The sequence below is a fragment of the Phascolarctos cinereus genome, unplaced genomic scaffold, assembly GCF_003287225.1.
Source record: "Phascolarctos cinereus isolate Bilbo 61053 unplaced genomic scaffold, phaCin_HiC Scaffold_7;HRSCAF=346, whole genome shotgun sequence".
In the NCBI taxonomy this organism is placed as follows: domain Eukaryota; kingdom Metazoa; phylum Chordata; class Mammalia; order Diprotodontia; family Phascolarctidae; genus Phascolarctos; species Phascolarctos cinereus.
Window position 1 is genome coordinate 12138209 of NW_027556180.1, and position 15606 is coordinate 12153814.

The 15606-nt window shown below is 46.8% G+C and overlaps 1 protein-coding gene across 1 annotated transcript in view; it reads left to right on the forward strand.

Annotated features, from left to right (window-relative positions):
- KIF1A (kinesin family member 1A) overlaps positions 1-15606 on the forward strand; it is a 198710-nt gene that overhangs the window by 174853 nt on the left and 8251 nt on the right. Inside the window, 8 exon segments of the mRNA XM_078147217.1 lie at positions 1190-1304; positions 2696-2829; positions 6411-6472; positions 7301-7446; positions 10194-10403; positions 11554-11631; positions 13930-14054; positions 14851-15003. Of these exon segments, the coding sequence (XP_078003343.1) occupies positions 1190-1304; positions 2696-2829; positions 6411-6472; positions 7301-7446; positions 10194-10403; positions 11554-11631; positions 13930-14054; positions 14851-15003 (1023 nt within the window).

Sequence of the window (15606 nt, forward strand, 5' to 3'; positions counted from 1 at the left end):
GCAGCTCCTGGGCATCTTCCCTCTCAGAGCCATTTTTCTCCCAAATCCCACAAGATGGATTCTGACCTTTGCAGGGATGGAATTCCCATGGAAAGGGAAACTAAAAAGAGTGCTGAGGCACATGGGGGGTGGGAGTGGGGTCTCCCTGCTGGTTTCCATTCTGAACATCCTCACACAGCTCAAAGAGTTCTTCCAGCTCCTGGAAGGAAGGTGGTTGTCTGATGCTTTGTGTCTGACTGCAGAGATGGTGCCCTGGAGTGCTGCCGCTACAGAGTCATTTGGTTTCATTCTGAGGGGCAAAAGGTGCCACCATCCCCCATGCCCGGGCAGCTCTCTGTGGCTTTAGTCACCTTCTTGATCCATCTCTCTGTCTCTCAGCTCTCTCCATCACTCTCTCTCTGTGTTTCTCCTCTCACTCTTTTATCTCTATCCCTGTCTCTCTCTCTCTCTCCTCTCTCTCTCTCTCTCTCTCTCTCTCTCTCTCTCTCTCTCTCTCTCTCTCTCTCTCTCTTCTGTCTCTGCCTCTTTATCCCTCTTTATCTTTCCCTGTCTGTCTCTCTGTGCTCTCTTTCTCTCTGCCCTCCATAGCTTCCTTTGATCCATTTTCCCTCCTCTATCCTTACTCTCTTCTCTCTCTTTTCTCCATCTTGGGCTCTCCCTCTCTTCTCTTCCTTTCCCTGATGCCCCGTTGTTGGCAGAAACATCACGGGGCATGGGAACCAACACTGGATCTGGTGTCTTAGAATTGAAGTCCAAATCCCACTCTGCCATGGCCATTTGTGGGCCTCTGGGTCAGTCACATCGGGCCTCAGTTTCCCCTACTGTAATACAGTGAGGGGTCTAGCTTGATGCCTTCCTTCTCTCCCCTCTTTGACTCTTCATATCTCCTCCTCTGTCATTCGGAGAATTTCCGTCTCTGTCCAAAGCACCAGGTCCTCAAACATTCTGACCTCCATGGGTTCCTTCTTGTTTGCCTTTTGCCCAGATCCCCAAGCCTCATGGTAAGGGGCCACGTGGAAGCCTGGCCTTCCCTCCTCCTGGAAGACTTCATTGCCTCAGCACTCTGGGGCAGCTACATCTGCTAGTCACATATGTGTGTCCGTGTGTTTGTGTGCATGTTTGGCCCCTGCCTCCAGCGTGCCTGGGTTTTACCCATGTTGGGTTTTTACCCATCTTTGCTTCTTTTCAGGACCTTCTACCAGTTTGAAGCGGCTTGGGACAGCTCAATGCACAACTCCCTCCTGCTAAATCGGGTCACCCCTTACCGTGAGAAGATCTACATGACACTATCTGCTTATATCGAGGCAAGAAACTGGACATCTTCCCAGGGCAAAAACCCCCAAGTCCACCAGTAGCCTAAAGGATGTAGCTCTGGGTCCCAAATGCTTGGGGTCAGCTACTCTGATCTGCCAACCCCCAGAGGGTTTAGTTCCCAGGGAACCTCAGGAAATGTCAGAAAGTAGAAATAAGAACTAGGATCTGAAACCCCAACTAGTGACTCCCTGTACATGCCTGGCAAACCTAGCCCAGTAGAACAAGAGGAAGGATTAATGGGTCATGGGGATCTGTGAATACAGATGGAGCAATGCCTATCAGCCTTGACAACTGCTAGAAAGGTTGAGAAGGAAGAGAAGAAGTTTTCCTAGTTCATGTCACGTGACTTCCAGTTAGAGGTAAAATCACAGTGTAGACTATACAACATCTGGAAAGAAAATAACTCAAGATGTGACACAATAGAGTGTGCAGGGGGCTTGTCTTGGGAACCCCAGCTCAGAGACCCATACTCTGCCACTAATTACCTATGTGAGTAACACTGGACAAAGCCATTGACCTCTCTTGCCTTGTTTCTTCATCTATAAAAGAAAGAGTTGGATTAGATCACAATAGCTGGGCATTTACAAGGTCCTTTGAGGTTTATAAAAGGCTTTATGAATCTGATCTCATATGATCCTTCCAACAATCCTGTGAGATGGGTTCTAGACATACGAGTATTCCCATTTTACACATGGGGAAACTGAGGCCCAGGGCATTTAGTTGATTTGCCCATGGCCACATAGTTAGTGGGTAGGTATCAGAGATGGGATACCAACCCTGGTCTCTTTTCACAACAAGGCAACACTCCCTCTTAGATAATTTCTAAGGTCACCTCAGCTTTGGAATTTGATTATTCTAAAATTTAGGTCAAATCTGCCATTCATCATTTAAGGGCATATGTGCATTCATTCATTCCAGAAATAGCTATCTCCAGCTCTGATCCACTTATCAGCCTGGAGGTAAGCTGCACTGAGACCTTTCCCAGTGCCTTTTGTTCAAGTAGACTCACGAAGGAAGGCAGAAGTGGCCTCCATGGTGAGACCCAGAGGAAAGGTTGCCCATGGAGCATTGTCTTTAAAAGGCATTGTTCATTTTGGGGATGATCCAGTTACAAGACGAAGGGAAGGCAGTGACCTCAAGTTTGAAGTGGATTGTTAAGACCACTGAAAGTCCCCTGTGATAAGAGGCCAAAGGCCTGAGGGTGTAGGGTACCACCTGACCTGCAAGTGGAGGTGTGATGCAGTGTGCCCATTGACTTAATGTACAAGCACAGGTGACGCTGAGGCAGAGGCCAGGTGACTGGACGTCATCCACTCCTCGAAAGGCCCTCTCTGGGTCCCTTCTCCTCTGCCTTTTGCTTAGTTTCCGTGCTGTGTTTCAGATGGAGAACTGTACCCAGCCTGCTGTGATCACCAAAGACTTCTGCATGGTGTTCTACTCTCGGGACGCTAAACTCCCAGCATCTCGTTCTATCCGCAACCTGTTTGGCAGTGGGAGCCTGAGGGCCTCCGAGAGGTAAAGTCCTCCCCGGGGTCATCGCCTTGGGAAGAGGGGAAACACTCAGTAAGAAGTGATTACACCCACCAAATGTGTCATAGTGAAAGACTAGTGCCCACCGTCCAGTGGGACCCTCCTCTGGGGGGCTTTCTGGTCATAATGGGATAGAAACAGGTGGCTGGCTTCTATATCCTGGGCTCTGTTACAAACACGTTGCATAACTTTGAGCACTGGTGGAGACAGGTTGGAAAAGGCCATCAGTTAGGGCTATAACTAGAGCTGGAAGTCCAGGGCTCCTGCATTGAGAGGGGAGCCAATAGCTTTTGTAACGTTAGCAGCATGGAAACAACCGAGTTTAGCACTGACCTCATAAGAATAATTAGTGAAAATAGGAAGCTACTCAATGGGGCTCCTCCCACTTCCCCCTCCCGCTCCTACCCCCAGAGGAGTCGCACGGTGTGTTTTGTGCCATTCGCATCAGGAACAGTGTGTCCTACTCTGGGGACACCAATTACTAGTTGTAGCTCTGTGATCAACATATCAGGCCCCCGGGGTGGGAAAAGTCTGAGTTATGGCTATGATCTGTGCATCTTTGGAACGGTCAGTGCCACAAGGTCAAGAGCCCAGCAGAGAAAGGGAGTGACCAATACAGAGTTACACCCAAGGCCCCAAGAGGCAGAGGATGCTTCCAAGAACTGCTGAGGGTCGTCTAAAAACAGTTTGAAAAAAGATCCTTACGCGTGCTCTGGCAAAAGGCTCATGGGAGCAGGGAAGGTCTTCTAAGTAAATTATAGAATTGACGCCTTCGCACACATGCAGCAAATTTAGGCCATCTAAAAGAAGGTGGCCAAGATAACAGTCTGCCAGAGTAGATGGATGTGGGGATAGGAAAACCTGGCTTCAAATCCTGCCCCAAACACTTACCAGCTGTGTGACCCTGGACAAGTCACCTAACCTCCTCTGGGCCACTGTAAAATGAGAGGGTTAGATCTGATGGTCTCTAAGATCCCCTCACCCTCCAGATCTATGATTCATGGCACGGACCACAGATGCTGTGCATTAGAAGGGTCATCGAATGAGGCCGTTCCAAATATCAGCCAAGAGATGCCTTAGAAAAGATAAAATGCTTCTCAGTTGGTCAATAAGCATTTATTCATTGAGTATTCACTATGTGCCAGGCCCTAGGCTATGCGCTGGGGACACAAAGACATATGAAAACATGGCACTTGCCTGCAAAGGTCGGCAAGTTTCCTTTCAGCTCTCAATTCAGCTCAGATACGTCACCCTGGAGGGCCTCCAGCATCCTTTCCTATTCTTAAGATTGAGTGACCGTATAAGAAAGAACCCTGGCTCAATGATCAGGGTCTCTGAGGAGCAAGAAGAGTCAGTAGAAATGACTGAGCTAGAAACAGACCCTTCCCTGCGGTTCAGATCCCACAACCCCTCAGTTCTAGGCCAGCTGATCCCTAGAATGATGCCTGGGACGTTGGCCATAGAAAGAATTGCTTTGATGTCCCTGCTCACACATTAAAATTCATCTTCTCAGTATCCAGCAAGTGACTTTTCCATTCTTTAGAAAAAGAAACACAAACTGTCTCATCATCATCATTTTTTGTTATGGGATTTAGCATGTGCCAGATGTGTGAGCTATAGAAAAGAAGCAATCCAGTCCTGTTCAAGCAATGCTTCTAAAGTCTGGTTAACATCAAGGCTAAATTAGCCTCTTTTCAGCCGTCACCCATTGGCTACACCTGGCTCTTCCCTCTGAGAGCAAACAGAACCAGTCCACGTGTTGTAGACGTGGCGGCCCTTCCAGCACTCAACCATCCTAGGCCCCCTTGTCTTTTTGATCCAAACCCGTGTCCTTCAACCCATCAACCTATCACGCTCAAGGCCCTTCCGCAGCCTGGCTGCCCTCTTCTCAACGCTCTCCGGATTATCAAGCTCCCTCCTACGCATTGGTGTCCAAAAGTGAACACAGCACTTCAGGAGAGGCCTGATGAGGGCAGAGAACAATGGGATTATCACCTCACTGCTCCTGGGAGCTCGGCTCCACTGGACGTGGCCCCAGATCCCCTTAGCTTTTCTGGCTGCCATATCACTTCACTGACTCAAATGGAGTTTGCAGTCCACTGAAACCCCCAGATCTTTTTCAAAACAACTCTACTTTTACCTATGCTTCCCTCATCTTATATTGGAGGAGCTGATTTTTTTTGTACTCAAGTGCCAGACTTCACTTTGATTCCTATTAAATTTCACCTTGTTGGATTCAGCCCACTGCTCCAGCCTGCCATGATATGGCTGGATCCTGACTCTGTCCTCCATCACAGTAGTGGTCCCTCCCTCCCTCCCAACGTTGCTCGATCTGTGAATGGGATGAGCATGCCATCTCTACCTTTAACAAAGTCTTTGATGGAAATGTTCAATAGCACAGGACCAAGGCCACATCCCTGGGGCACTACTTACTGCACTGTTACTCTCTGAGTCTGGCCATCCAACCACTGTCTCTAGCTAACTGGATTATTATCTAAGCCCTATCTCTCCATCTTCTCCATGAAAAACAGATGAAATACATAATCAAAATCTTTGCTAAAACCTAGGTACCCTGTATCCACAACATTTGCTGGTTTAGTTGTTCTGCCATGAAGAAATGAGGGCAGGGGCAGCTAGGTGGCGCAGTGGATAGAGCACCGGCCCTGAAGTCAGGAGGACCTGAGTTCAAATCCAGCCTCAGACCAAACACTTGACACTTACTAGCTGTGTGACCCTGGGCAAGTCACTTAATCCCAATTGCCAAAACAAAAAAAAAAAGAAATGAGGCCAGCCTGATATGGCCTGTGTTTGAAGAAGCCAGGTTGGCTCTTGTCATCACTGCTCCAACCATCTCTTTTCATGATCCTTTCTAGAATTTTCCCAGGAATCAAAGTCCAGCTCACTGGCCTATGTAATATTTGGATTCTGCTCTCTTGCCTTTTTGGAAACTCACAGCAACATCTGCCCTTCCCCAGTCTTGTGGTTCCCCCTCTCATTTTCCATGCTTTTTCAAGTATCAAAGATGATTTGCTCCATAGTTGGGGCAGGAATCTCCACCCTGCTGAATCACAAATCTTCTACCTTATTTGTGTATGTGTCAGACACCTGTGCAAGGTGCTGGGGTGTCTATACAATGGAAAGATGAAACGCAGTCCTTGGCTTCCGGAAGCTTACATTCTACTGGGGAGGAGAGGATAGAATATGTACACAAATAGGCACATGCCTGCTGATCTCAGGGGATCAAACACTCAAGGATTGGAAAGGACTCCCTGTAGGAGGTGGCACCTGAGTTAAGCCTTGAAGGAAGCTAGACGAACATTCTAGGCTTGGGAAAGAGCCTGTGCTAGGGGATGGAGGCAAGACACAAAAGATGGGGTTCAGGGAACAGCAGGCCAGGCAAGGTTGACCAGAGCACAGAGTCTGCAAAAAACCTGGAGTACAGGCTGGAGCCAGAAGGTGAGATTCCTTAAATGCCAAGCTGAGTACTTTATGCTTTATCCTGGGGGCCATAGGGAGCAATGGAAGGTTCTTAAGCAGTTTCAAGGTTGTTACCTATTCATTTGCAGCAACCGGGTGACGGGAGTGTATGAACTTAGCCTGTGCCGCGTGGCTGACGCTGGAAGTCCAGGTAAGATATCTGTCCTGCTCACTCTCACTGGGTCTGGCTGCCCAGGCTCTCCCTTGTCAACGTGCATCCCTGCCTAAGGAAAGGAACTGGAAGGAAACCAGATGCCTAGAAAGGCTATTTGAAGACTTTTCAGTCTAACATCCTAAGGATTCAATTGACTCTCTGGGTCTTTTATGGAAACAGACCCTTTTGGTGTTAGCTGGCTCCTGGTATCTTCATAAAAGGAGCCTGAGCTAATGGAGAGAATCTAGACTTTGAGAGACCCCTGTCTGGCTAGCACCAACTTGCTGTGGCCAAGTGTGATAAAACTATGCCATGAGGTCATGGAGGGGCAGGCCTGACCTATAGCCTGACCCCTTGATAGACACAAGGAAGGACTAGATGTAATTAGATCTCCACTAGAGACTAGTCCTTCCTCCAGCCCAATGGCCAACCTCCTGACCTTCATTGCTCACCTGAGTACGGCCACTCCCTGGAGAAGGATATACTCTGTTTGAGCCCATGGTGCTAGTGACCTGTGCCGTAGCATTTGTTTCACTCAAGATGGGCCATTGCTGGTGATTCATTCTTCAGTTGTAATGCTCTGTGTTATGAGTGTCCCTCAGGTGGGCCAGGGAGAGGCTACTGGAGGGGGAAACTCTTATTCTTCTGCATCTGTCCTCTCCCCATCATTAGACACGTGACTTTGGGCTTACACTCCATCACCCCCAGGTTGCTATTCAATGAATGATTGAGCAGACTTCTGTCACCATCTTTTGTGGTCTAGATGATGGTCCCATCTAAGGAGAGAGCAGGGGCCTTGAAACATGGGTGATCCTTTCATTCTAGGAATGCAGAGAAGACGTCGGCGTGTCCTGGACACTTCTGTTGCCTATGTCCGAGGGGAGGAGAACCTGGCTGGCTGGAGGCCCCGCAGTGACAGCCTCATCCTGGACCATCAGTGGGAGCTTGAGAAGCTAAGTCTACTTCAAGAGGTGAGGAGCCATTCTTGCAACCACCCCCTCCACTTTTCAGGGATTTTTTGATGGAGTGGTGGAGAGGACAGACTTGTGATTCCATAAACATATGGAATTTCTGGTGTGAAAATTCCCTCCATTAATGCAGATGGGCAGCAAGTTTGGGGCACTGAGAGCTTTGGTCACTTGCCCAGGGTCCTGTGGTCAGTATGTGTCAAAGGCAGGATGTGAACCCAGGCCTTTCTAATGTCAAGGCCAGTCCTGTATCTACCATACCACAATCCTTCTTATAACCTCCCCTCAGGAGAGTTTATAGACAGATAGACAGATAGATAGATAGATAGATAGATAGATAGATAGACAGACAGACAGATGTAGATAGATATAGATAGAGATATATAGAGATAGAGATAGAGATAGATATATAGATAGAGATAGAGATATATAGATATAGAGATAGAGATGATATAGATATAGATATAGATGATATAGATATAGATATAGATATAGATATAGATATAGATATAGATATAGATGATATAGATATAGATATAGACATAGACATAGATATAGATGATATGGATATAGACATAGATATAGATATAGATATAGATATAGATAGATATAGATATAGATATAGACATAGACATAGACATAGACAGAGACAGAGACAGAGATAGAGATAGAGATAGAGATAGAGATATATAGAGATAGAGATAGATATATAGATAGAGATAGAGATATATAGATATAGAGATAGAGATGATATAGATATAGATATAGATGATATAGATATAGATATAGATATAGATATAGATATAGATATAGATATAGACATAGACATAGATATAGAGATAGAGATAGAGATATATAGAGATAGAGATAGATATAGAGATAGAGATAGAGATATATAGATATAGAGATAGAGATAGAGATGATATAGATATAGATATAGATATAGATGATATAGATATAGATATAGACATATATCTATAGACATAGATACAGACATAGATATAGATATAGATATAGATATAGACATAGATATAGATATAGATATAGATATAGATATAGATATAGATATAGATGATATAGATATAGATATAGACATAGATATAGATAGATATAGATATAGACATAGATATAGATATAGATGATATAGATATAGATATAGATATAGATATAGATATAGATATAGATATAGATATAGATATAGATATAGATATAGATATAGATATAGATATAGACATAGACATAGATATAGATATAGATGTAGATATAGATGTAGATATAGATAAAATAAATGTTCAAGAAATGACAATGTGGTTTCTGTGGCAGGAAGGTACCTGCCAATTAAGCAGCTTAAGGCTTGTAGAGCCCTGTACATTCAGGATCTCATTTGAGACTCACAGCAGTGTAGGGAGGTGATGACAATGGGGATGATGATAGTGGTGGTGATGATGATAAATTACTCACATTTGGTGCTTTAAGGTTCACAAAGCTCTTTACAGAGTTTATTACTTCTGAGGTAATAACTTATTACCTCATTTGAGCCTCACAACCTTAGGAGGTAGCTGCTATTATTATTCCCAATTTTCCAATGAGGAAGCTAAATCAGCCAGAGATTAAGTGACATCTATGGAGTCACGTCCCTGGTAAGTAGCTGAGGCTGGATTTGAACTCAGGTCTTCCTGGTTCCACACCCAGTTCTCAAGCTAGTGTAACACCCAGCTGCTAAGTGCTATAGATATTATAATCCCCCAATTTAAAGATGAGGAAACTAAGGCCCAGGGATATTAAGTGACAAATAAATACTGGCTGATTGATTGTGCCCGAAGTTGCACAGTCAACCAATAGGCATTTATTATGCACCTACTGTATTCCAGGAGCTGTGCTGGGCACTGGGGTTACCTGGGCAAAAATGAGACAGTCCCTGCCCTCAAGCAGGGCAATATGTTCATTACTGGGTAGATACAAGGCACTGACCAAGTTGATCCAAGTCAGCCTTAGAAGGGAAGTCACTAGCACCAGGGGGACCAGGAGGGGCCTCCTTTGAAAGGAGGCCCTCAAGCTGAGGAAGGTCGAAGGCACGATCGGAACCAGTCACTCTCCAGAGTTGGAGTGCCTTCACTTTCCTCTACCCCGGGGAAGCCTTTCTATGGAGCAGCCTTGGGACGACTACAGCGAGTTTGTCAATGACAGGCAATTCTGGAAGACTCCCGCGGCCCAGACTGCATTCTGAAGCCCACGGGCTCTTGTGCTCTGAGGCCATTTTACAGTTCAGGGTGACTGGCAACATTCTCACAACAAATAACCGACAGAAGGCACAAAAAGCTATTCCACATCATGCCATCATTACACTGTTAAATGGAATTACTCAAGTGTAAGAGAGCTCCTGAAAATGAGAGGGAGAGGGAGGGAGAGAGAGAGAGAGAGAGAGAGAGAGAGAGAGAGAGAGAGAGAGAGAGAGAGAGAGAGAGAGAGAGAGAGAGAGAGAGCTTATTTCTACAGCGCACACCCAGGATCTCAGCTTGTTCTTAGACCAAGGAAATCTCAGTCTTACTCCCCACTCTTGCATTAACCATGTAACCCAGGACTTTAACTCAACAGGCTTCAGTTTGCCCATCTGTAAAATGAGCATAATGGTTATCATCCACCTCCCATACCCAGAATGTGATGTCAATTCACAGAGAAGCGTACAGAATGCAGTTTGGAAAGAGAAACATTATCTGTCTGACAATTTGGAAAATACTCTTCTTTTAAAGGTTGAAAAGACAAGACATTATCTGCTCCTACGTGAAAAGCTGGAGACAACTCAGAGATCGGCCCTGGAGACCTTGTCCCCCTGCTCCAGCGAGGATTCTGAGTCCCACAGCACTTCCTGCATCTCCTCTCCTCTCTCAGATGGCACCTCGGAAGGTCGCGCCACAACCCTCGACATTCCCAGTGAACGACAGAAGGAGCTGGCAGCCAAGGTATGGTCAGCCCTTCTTCGAGGCTGTTCCCCGGCCTTCACTTTGCTTTCCAAACTGCCCGAGGCAAGGGCGCCTTATCACGCCCTGGCCAAGACCCTTCTGAATCCCCCTGCAGTCATCTGACTGAAGGGAAAGTGGCACTAACAGCGAAGCTGAGGAATAGCAAGGTCGCCATTTGTACTCCCTTCCCTCTTGGGAGTTGAAACATTCAATCTTAAGAGCTGGAAGTGCCCTTAGAAGACATCTTGTCTGGCCTGTAAGTAGGCAGGACATCTCTGCACGGCACCATACACAGAAAAATGGCAAGAGAATGCCCACCTCAGGCTTCTTCCTCCTTCAGCCAGACAAGAACAGATTTTCCAGTCTCTTTACCATGTCCCTGCCCCAGACCAAAACTTTCCCTCTGTAACTCCTGCTCCTCTTCAGTCTAGCTTACTCTTTGGCTGTGCTCTGGAACCCAGCTCAGCTTAAATACTCTTTTGTAGGGTTATAGGATTGAGAGCTGGATGGGAGCTTCGAGATCAAACATCAGGCTCAGGCCCCCACTGTACAGAGGGAGAAACCAAGGCCCAGAGAGGGGCAGTGCCTGGTCCTGTCATTCTAATTCTGTCCCCTCTGAAGCAGACTCTCTACACTCTGTTGTCTGTGACAGCCCTTGAGGCACTTGAAGACAGCTAAGCTGTCTCCCCTAAATCTCCCCTTCTCTAGGGTAAACTCAGGAAACAGCTCCTCCTATGACGTGGTGTCCAGACTCCCATCCTATTTCAATCTCCATCCCATTACCCTCTGTTTATGGAATCTTAGGATTGAGGAAGTCCAAAAGACCCTGAAAGAACCTCTAAATTATTGATTCCAACCTACATTTGGGGTGGGAGTGGGGCAGAGAAAACAGAGACTTCCGGCTGGGAAATTGATCAAGGAAGTTGACCAAATAAATCTTCACTAGTTGGGATTTAAATGACCAGTCCCACAAGTGACCTGAGCAGAGCTGTTGTTTAAGGCCTCACCTCATGTCAAAGCCAAGTTCCCTGTCCAGTGACCTGAGTTCTCCACCCCTACATGAACCACGTGCCTTCTTCCCATCTTGGACTAGCATCTACTCCTAGGAGCACCGGTCATTTCCTGAAGCTTCTTTTTCCTTCCCTCCCAGTGCCTCCGCCTCCTCACACACACCTTCAACAGAGAGTACACCCACAGTCACGTCTGCGTCAGTGCCAGTGAAAGCAAGGTAGGATGGGGAGCCCCCTGTTCTGTGGGTCCCTCCCCGCCCCTGAGAACACCACAGCATTTTCATATCCCATGCCATTCGATGCGTGTCAATGCACCCCAGCTAAAGGCCTTCAGAATCCGAAGGGAAGCCATACTACCTCCCCACAATTTTATAAATGAAAATCTCCTTTATTTGGTGAATTAAAGCTAGTTTCTGGATTGCTTACCATCATGGAACCAAAGGGACCAGGTGTCCCAGCAGATTGTCCTTATGGGGTTAGGAGTACTTGCATTTTATCATGTTTGGGAATGAGGAATAAGTCCACAGACCCTGCTGGGCCAGACACCAGCCCAGGGAGACAGTAAGTAGGTCAGCTCCTCTTCTACACCCAGAGTGAAGCCAGGAAGCCAGCTCAGCCTGGCATCAGAGATTTACACCTGTGGGGGACTCAGAGACCACCTAGGACCCCCCTCATTTTACAAATGGAAGAACTGAAGCCCAGAGACAAGGTAACTTGTCCAAGGTCTCTTTCCTCACAAAACAGTAATTACAGCTATTACTAGACATTCTTTGACACAAAGTTTTTCTCTAACTGATACTCTTCAAGAATACGACAAAGATGCTATTCGGATAAACTCTCAGCAACAGTATACACTAGGTTAACATTCAGAACACAAACCTACTTATCACTTTTATGAATTCTCCAATAAGTAAAAATATCTGTGACTTCGTCACTGGAGTTCCTCCCTGTACCAGCTGAGACCCCATGAGTGGCTATGGCCAAATAATGAGTCATCACTCAGTGACCAACCATCAGAGGGTGCATTAACCTGGGCTGGTCCTTGGACAGCAAACACACGTTAACTCATCGGGCCCTGATGGAGGCTTCCAGATTGGGTAGAACCTGCAGGAACTTGGGTTCCACTGACATGGTCTTTCAAAATTCGATGTCATTTCTGGGCTCCAACGAGCAAACGTAAGTGGTATTTTTATCTGATAAAGCATTTTGGCCCCTCTCGAATCCCATCAAGCCAGGCGCTGCTTATTTTATCTGTGTGAGCCCCCCCTGCTGAAGGTAACTGCCCTCTGATAGCAATTGGTCAAAAACTGGCAAGTGGTTATAAATACAGCCTGTAAAATACAGAAATATTCGGCCACGGTTCTCATGCTAATCAATATGTATGAGTAACATGGCGGGGGAATTCTTCAGCATTTTGAAACTACATCATATTGCAAAGATTGTTAGCGGCTTGGATCTGCTCAAGAAATTGCCCTGTTTATTCCGGATGAATATGAAACACAGGAATATTTAGAGAGGACAATCCCTCCTTTGCCCCTCTGCCTGTCAGAATTGCCCGGAATTTAGCATAAGGTCACTAGTTGGGGTTTTACTTCAATTTCCAATTCAATTAACATTTATTAAGTACTCAGACAACATAATTCCTTCACTGCTCCAGACTTGCTATCCCATCCCCCACTTGTGTTACCCCAAAGACGAGGCCTCTTTTGGCAAATAAAGGCATAATCAGGGCCTGGATTGGATGAGAAAACAATCCACTTCACTCTGCCAGCTCACAGGAGTCCCAATATGGACATGCAAACAGACCCCTCTGCAGGACTCTCACAGGAGCCCCCATCAGTCTACTGCCAGGAAAACGATGAAAGATGGCCTGTGAAGGTCTTTCAGTTCTGCTGTGGAGGCACCATGGTTACATTTTTAAAGGAAAAAAGTGAAACAAGAGTCCAACAATAATCCCCAAGACTCAGGGTCAGAGTCAATGTTTTTACTGTTGCTGCTATTCAGTTGTTTCAGTTGTATTCCGACTCTTCATGACCCCATTTGGGGTTTTCTTGGCAGAGATCCTGGAGTGGTTGGATATTTCCTTCTCCAGCTTGTTTTACAGGTGAGGAAACTGAGGCAGACAGGGTAAGTGACTTGCCCAGGGTCACACAGTCAGTAAGCATGTTGTTCAGTCTTTTCAGTCATGTCTGACTCTCCCTGACCCCATTCGGGGTTTTCCTGGCAGACACTGGAGTGGTTTGCCATGTCTTTCTTGAGCTCCTTTCATTCCTGCCTGCTGAGGACACAGGTCAGGTCCTGGAGGTTAGTCATGAAAGGTCAGCAGTGGTTTAAGGGCCTTTGATTACAGCTTGTCTGGCACTGGAAATGCCAATCTGCTCAGCTGAATGAATGCCAAAGGACAAAGAGTGGGTCAGTCAGAGCTCTGGGCCTCTGGCTTGTGCTCTGGTCTTCAGAGCAGCCTGCACTCTCAAGGCTGGAGAAAGAGCCCGTCTCTCTTTTCTTCTCCCCTGCAGCTGTCAGAGATGTCGGTGACCTTGCTGCGGGATCCTTCAATGTCCCCACTTAGTGCAGCCACTCTGACTCCATCCTCCACCTGCCCATCCCTGGTTGAAGGCCGGTACACCACTGCAGACCTGAGGTAAGCCAAATGACCATGATCTGAGGGGCCATTTGAAGCCAGAAATGACCAGTGACCTGGAAAGCAGGTCTGAGCTATGGGGCAGCATCGCCAAATCACACCAGATCCAACCGCTAGAATGTAAAGAGGAGAAAACCAAGAAATTAAGAGACTTGCTCAAGCTCACGTAGGCAGGAAGTGGCAAGGTCTAGACTCAAACTCTGGACTCTTAGCTCCAGGGTCACATTCTTTTGAATGCCCCCCAAAGGACCACAATATCATCTCAGTGACCGTTTGAGATCGCAAAGGAAGTAAATTCCCAAGTCACAACCTTGCCTCATTATATTAAATTCAGTTCAAGTCAGACTGCCATTATTAAGTACCTACTGTGTGCTAGGCACCACAGTCCTCACATTGAAAGACAAGAATGGAATAGTGCCTCAAGAAGCTTACATTCTACTGGTGGGAAGCCAGAATTGTTCAGTTGAGTACAGACAGACATCACATCCCAGGTCTTCATGGCTCCAAAGCCAGTTCTTTCTCTATCCACTGGGCAGCCCTGCCTCTATGGGATGCTTTAACATTTACAAAATATCCATGATCTCTTTTCATGCTCACAACAATCCTGCGGGGAAGTCAGGCCAGATACTTTTCTTCCTCTCTTATAGACGAGGACACTGAGGTTCATAGAGTGAAGGGCGTTGCCCAGGATCATATAACTAGTAAGTTTCAGAGGAAGGATTTGAACCCAGGGCCATCCTGACTTCAGGTCATGCAGGCTTTCACCTAATGAAATGGTCCTTGTCTTCCCCCTCAGGAACCCCCTGCCCGGCTCCCGACCAGCCAGCCCTGAACTGGAACCGGTGCTGGAGGGAGACCAGAAGAAATCTCCCTCTCCTGTCAGCGGGCCAGAAGCAGAGAAGGAGCCCCAGCGTTTGTTGGTGCCTGACATACAAGAGATCCGGGTCAGGTATGGAGGCTGAGCCTCACCCCTCTGGTGTGGGGAAGGGAGGTAGGAGTAAAAGGGGCAGACCTGTTCAGATGGTGGCACAGGAGATTCCCAGCCTTTGCTCCATAACAAATGCAAGTGCTCAAACCCATCCGGCAATGGGTACAATTCCAGGGAGAGCTTCCAAGTTGGGGCCATGGTCCCAAAAGGCAACTGAGGAGCTGAGGCCTCCCCAGACTCTTCTAGACATGGGTGAAGGTCACATGGTGCCCTGGGTGGGTCACAGCATGAGACATGAGGTCTCCCCAGACTCTTCTATATATGATGGGTGAAGGTTGGGTGATGCCCTGGGTGGGTCAGAGAATGAGACATGAGGCCTCCCCAGACTCTTCTAAATGTGATGGGTGAAGGTCACATGGTGCTCTGGGTGGGTTAGAGCATGGCGACATGAGAATGTGATAAGAGCTTTTCAGAAAAAGTAACATTTTTAAAAAATCTACTTCTTGAACTCTTGCCAGCTCCACAGGCATGGAACACCTCTGGGCAGAGGAGGAAGCTTCCAAGACATGGGTCATACTTTTAGCTCTTTTAAAGCTTGAAACCCTGCTCTCAATGCCCTTCCTT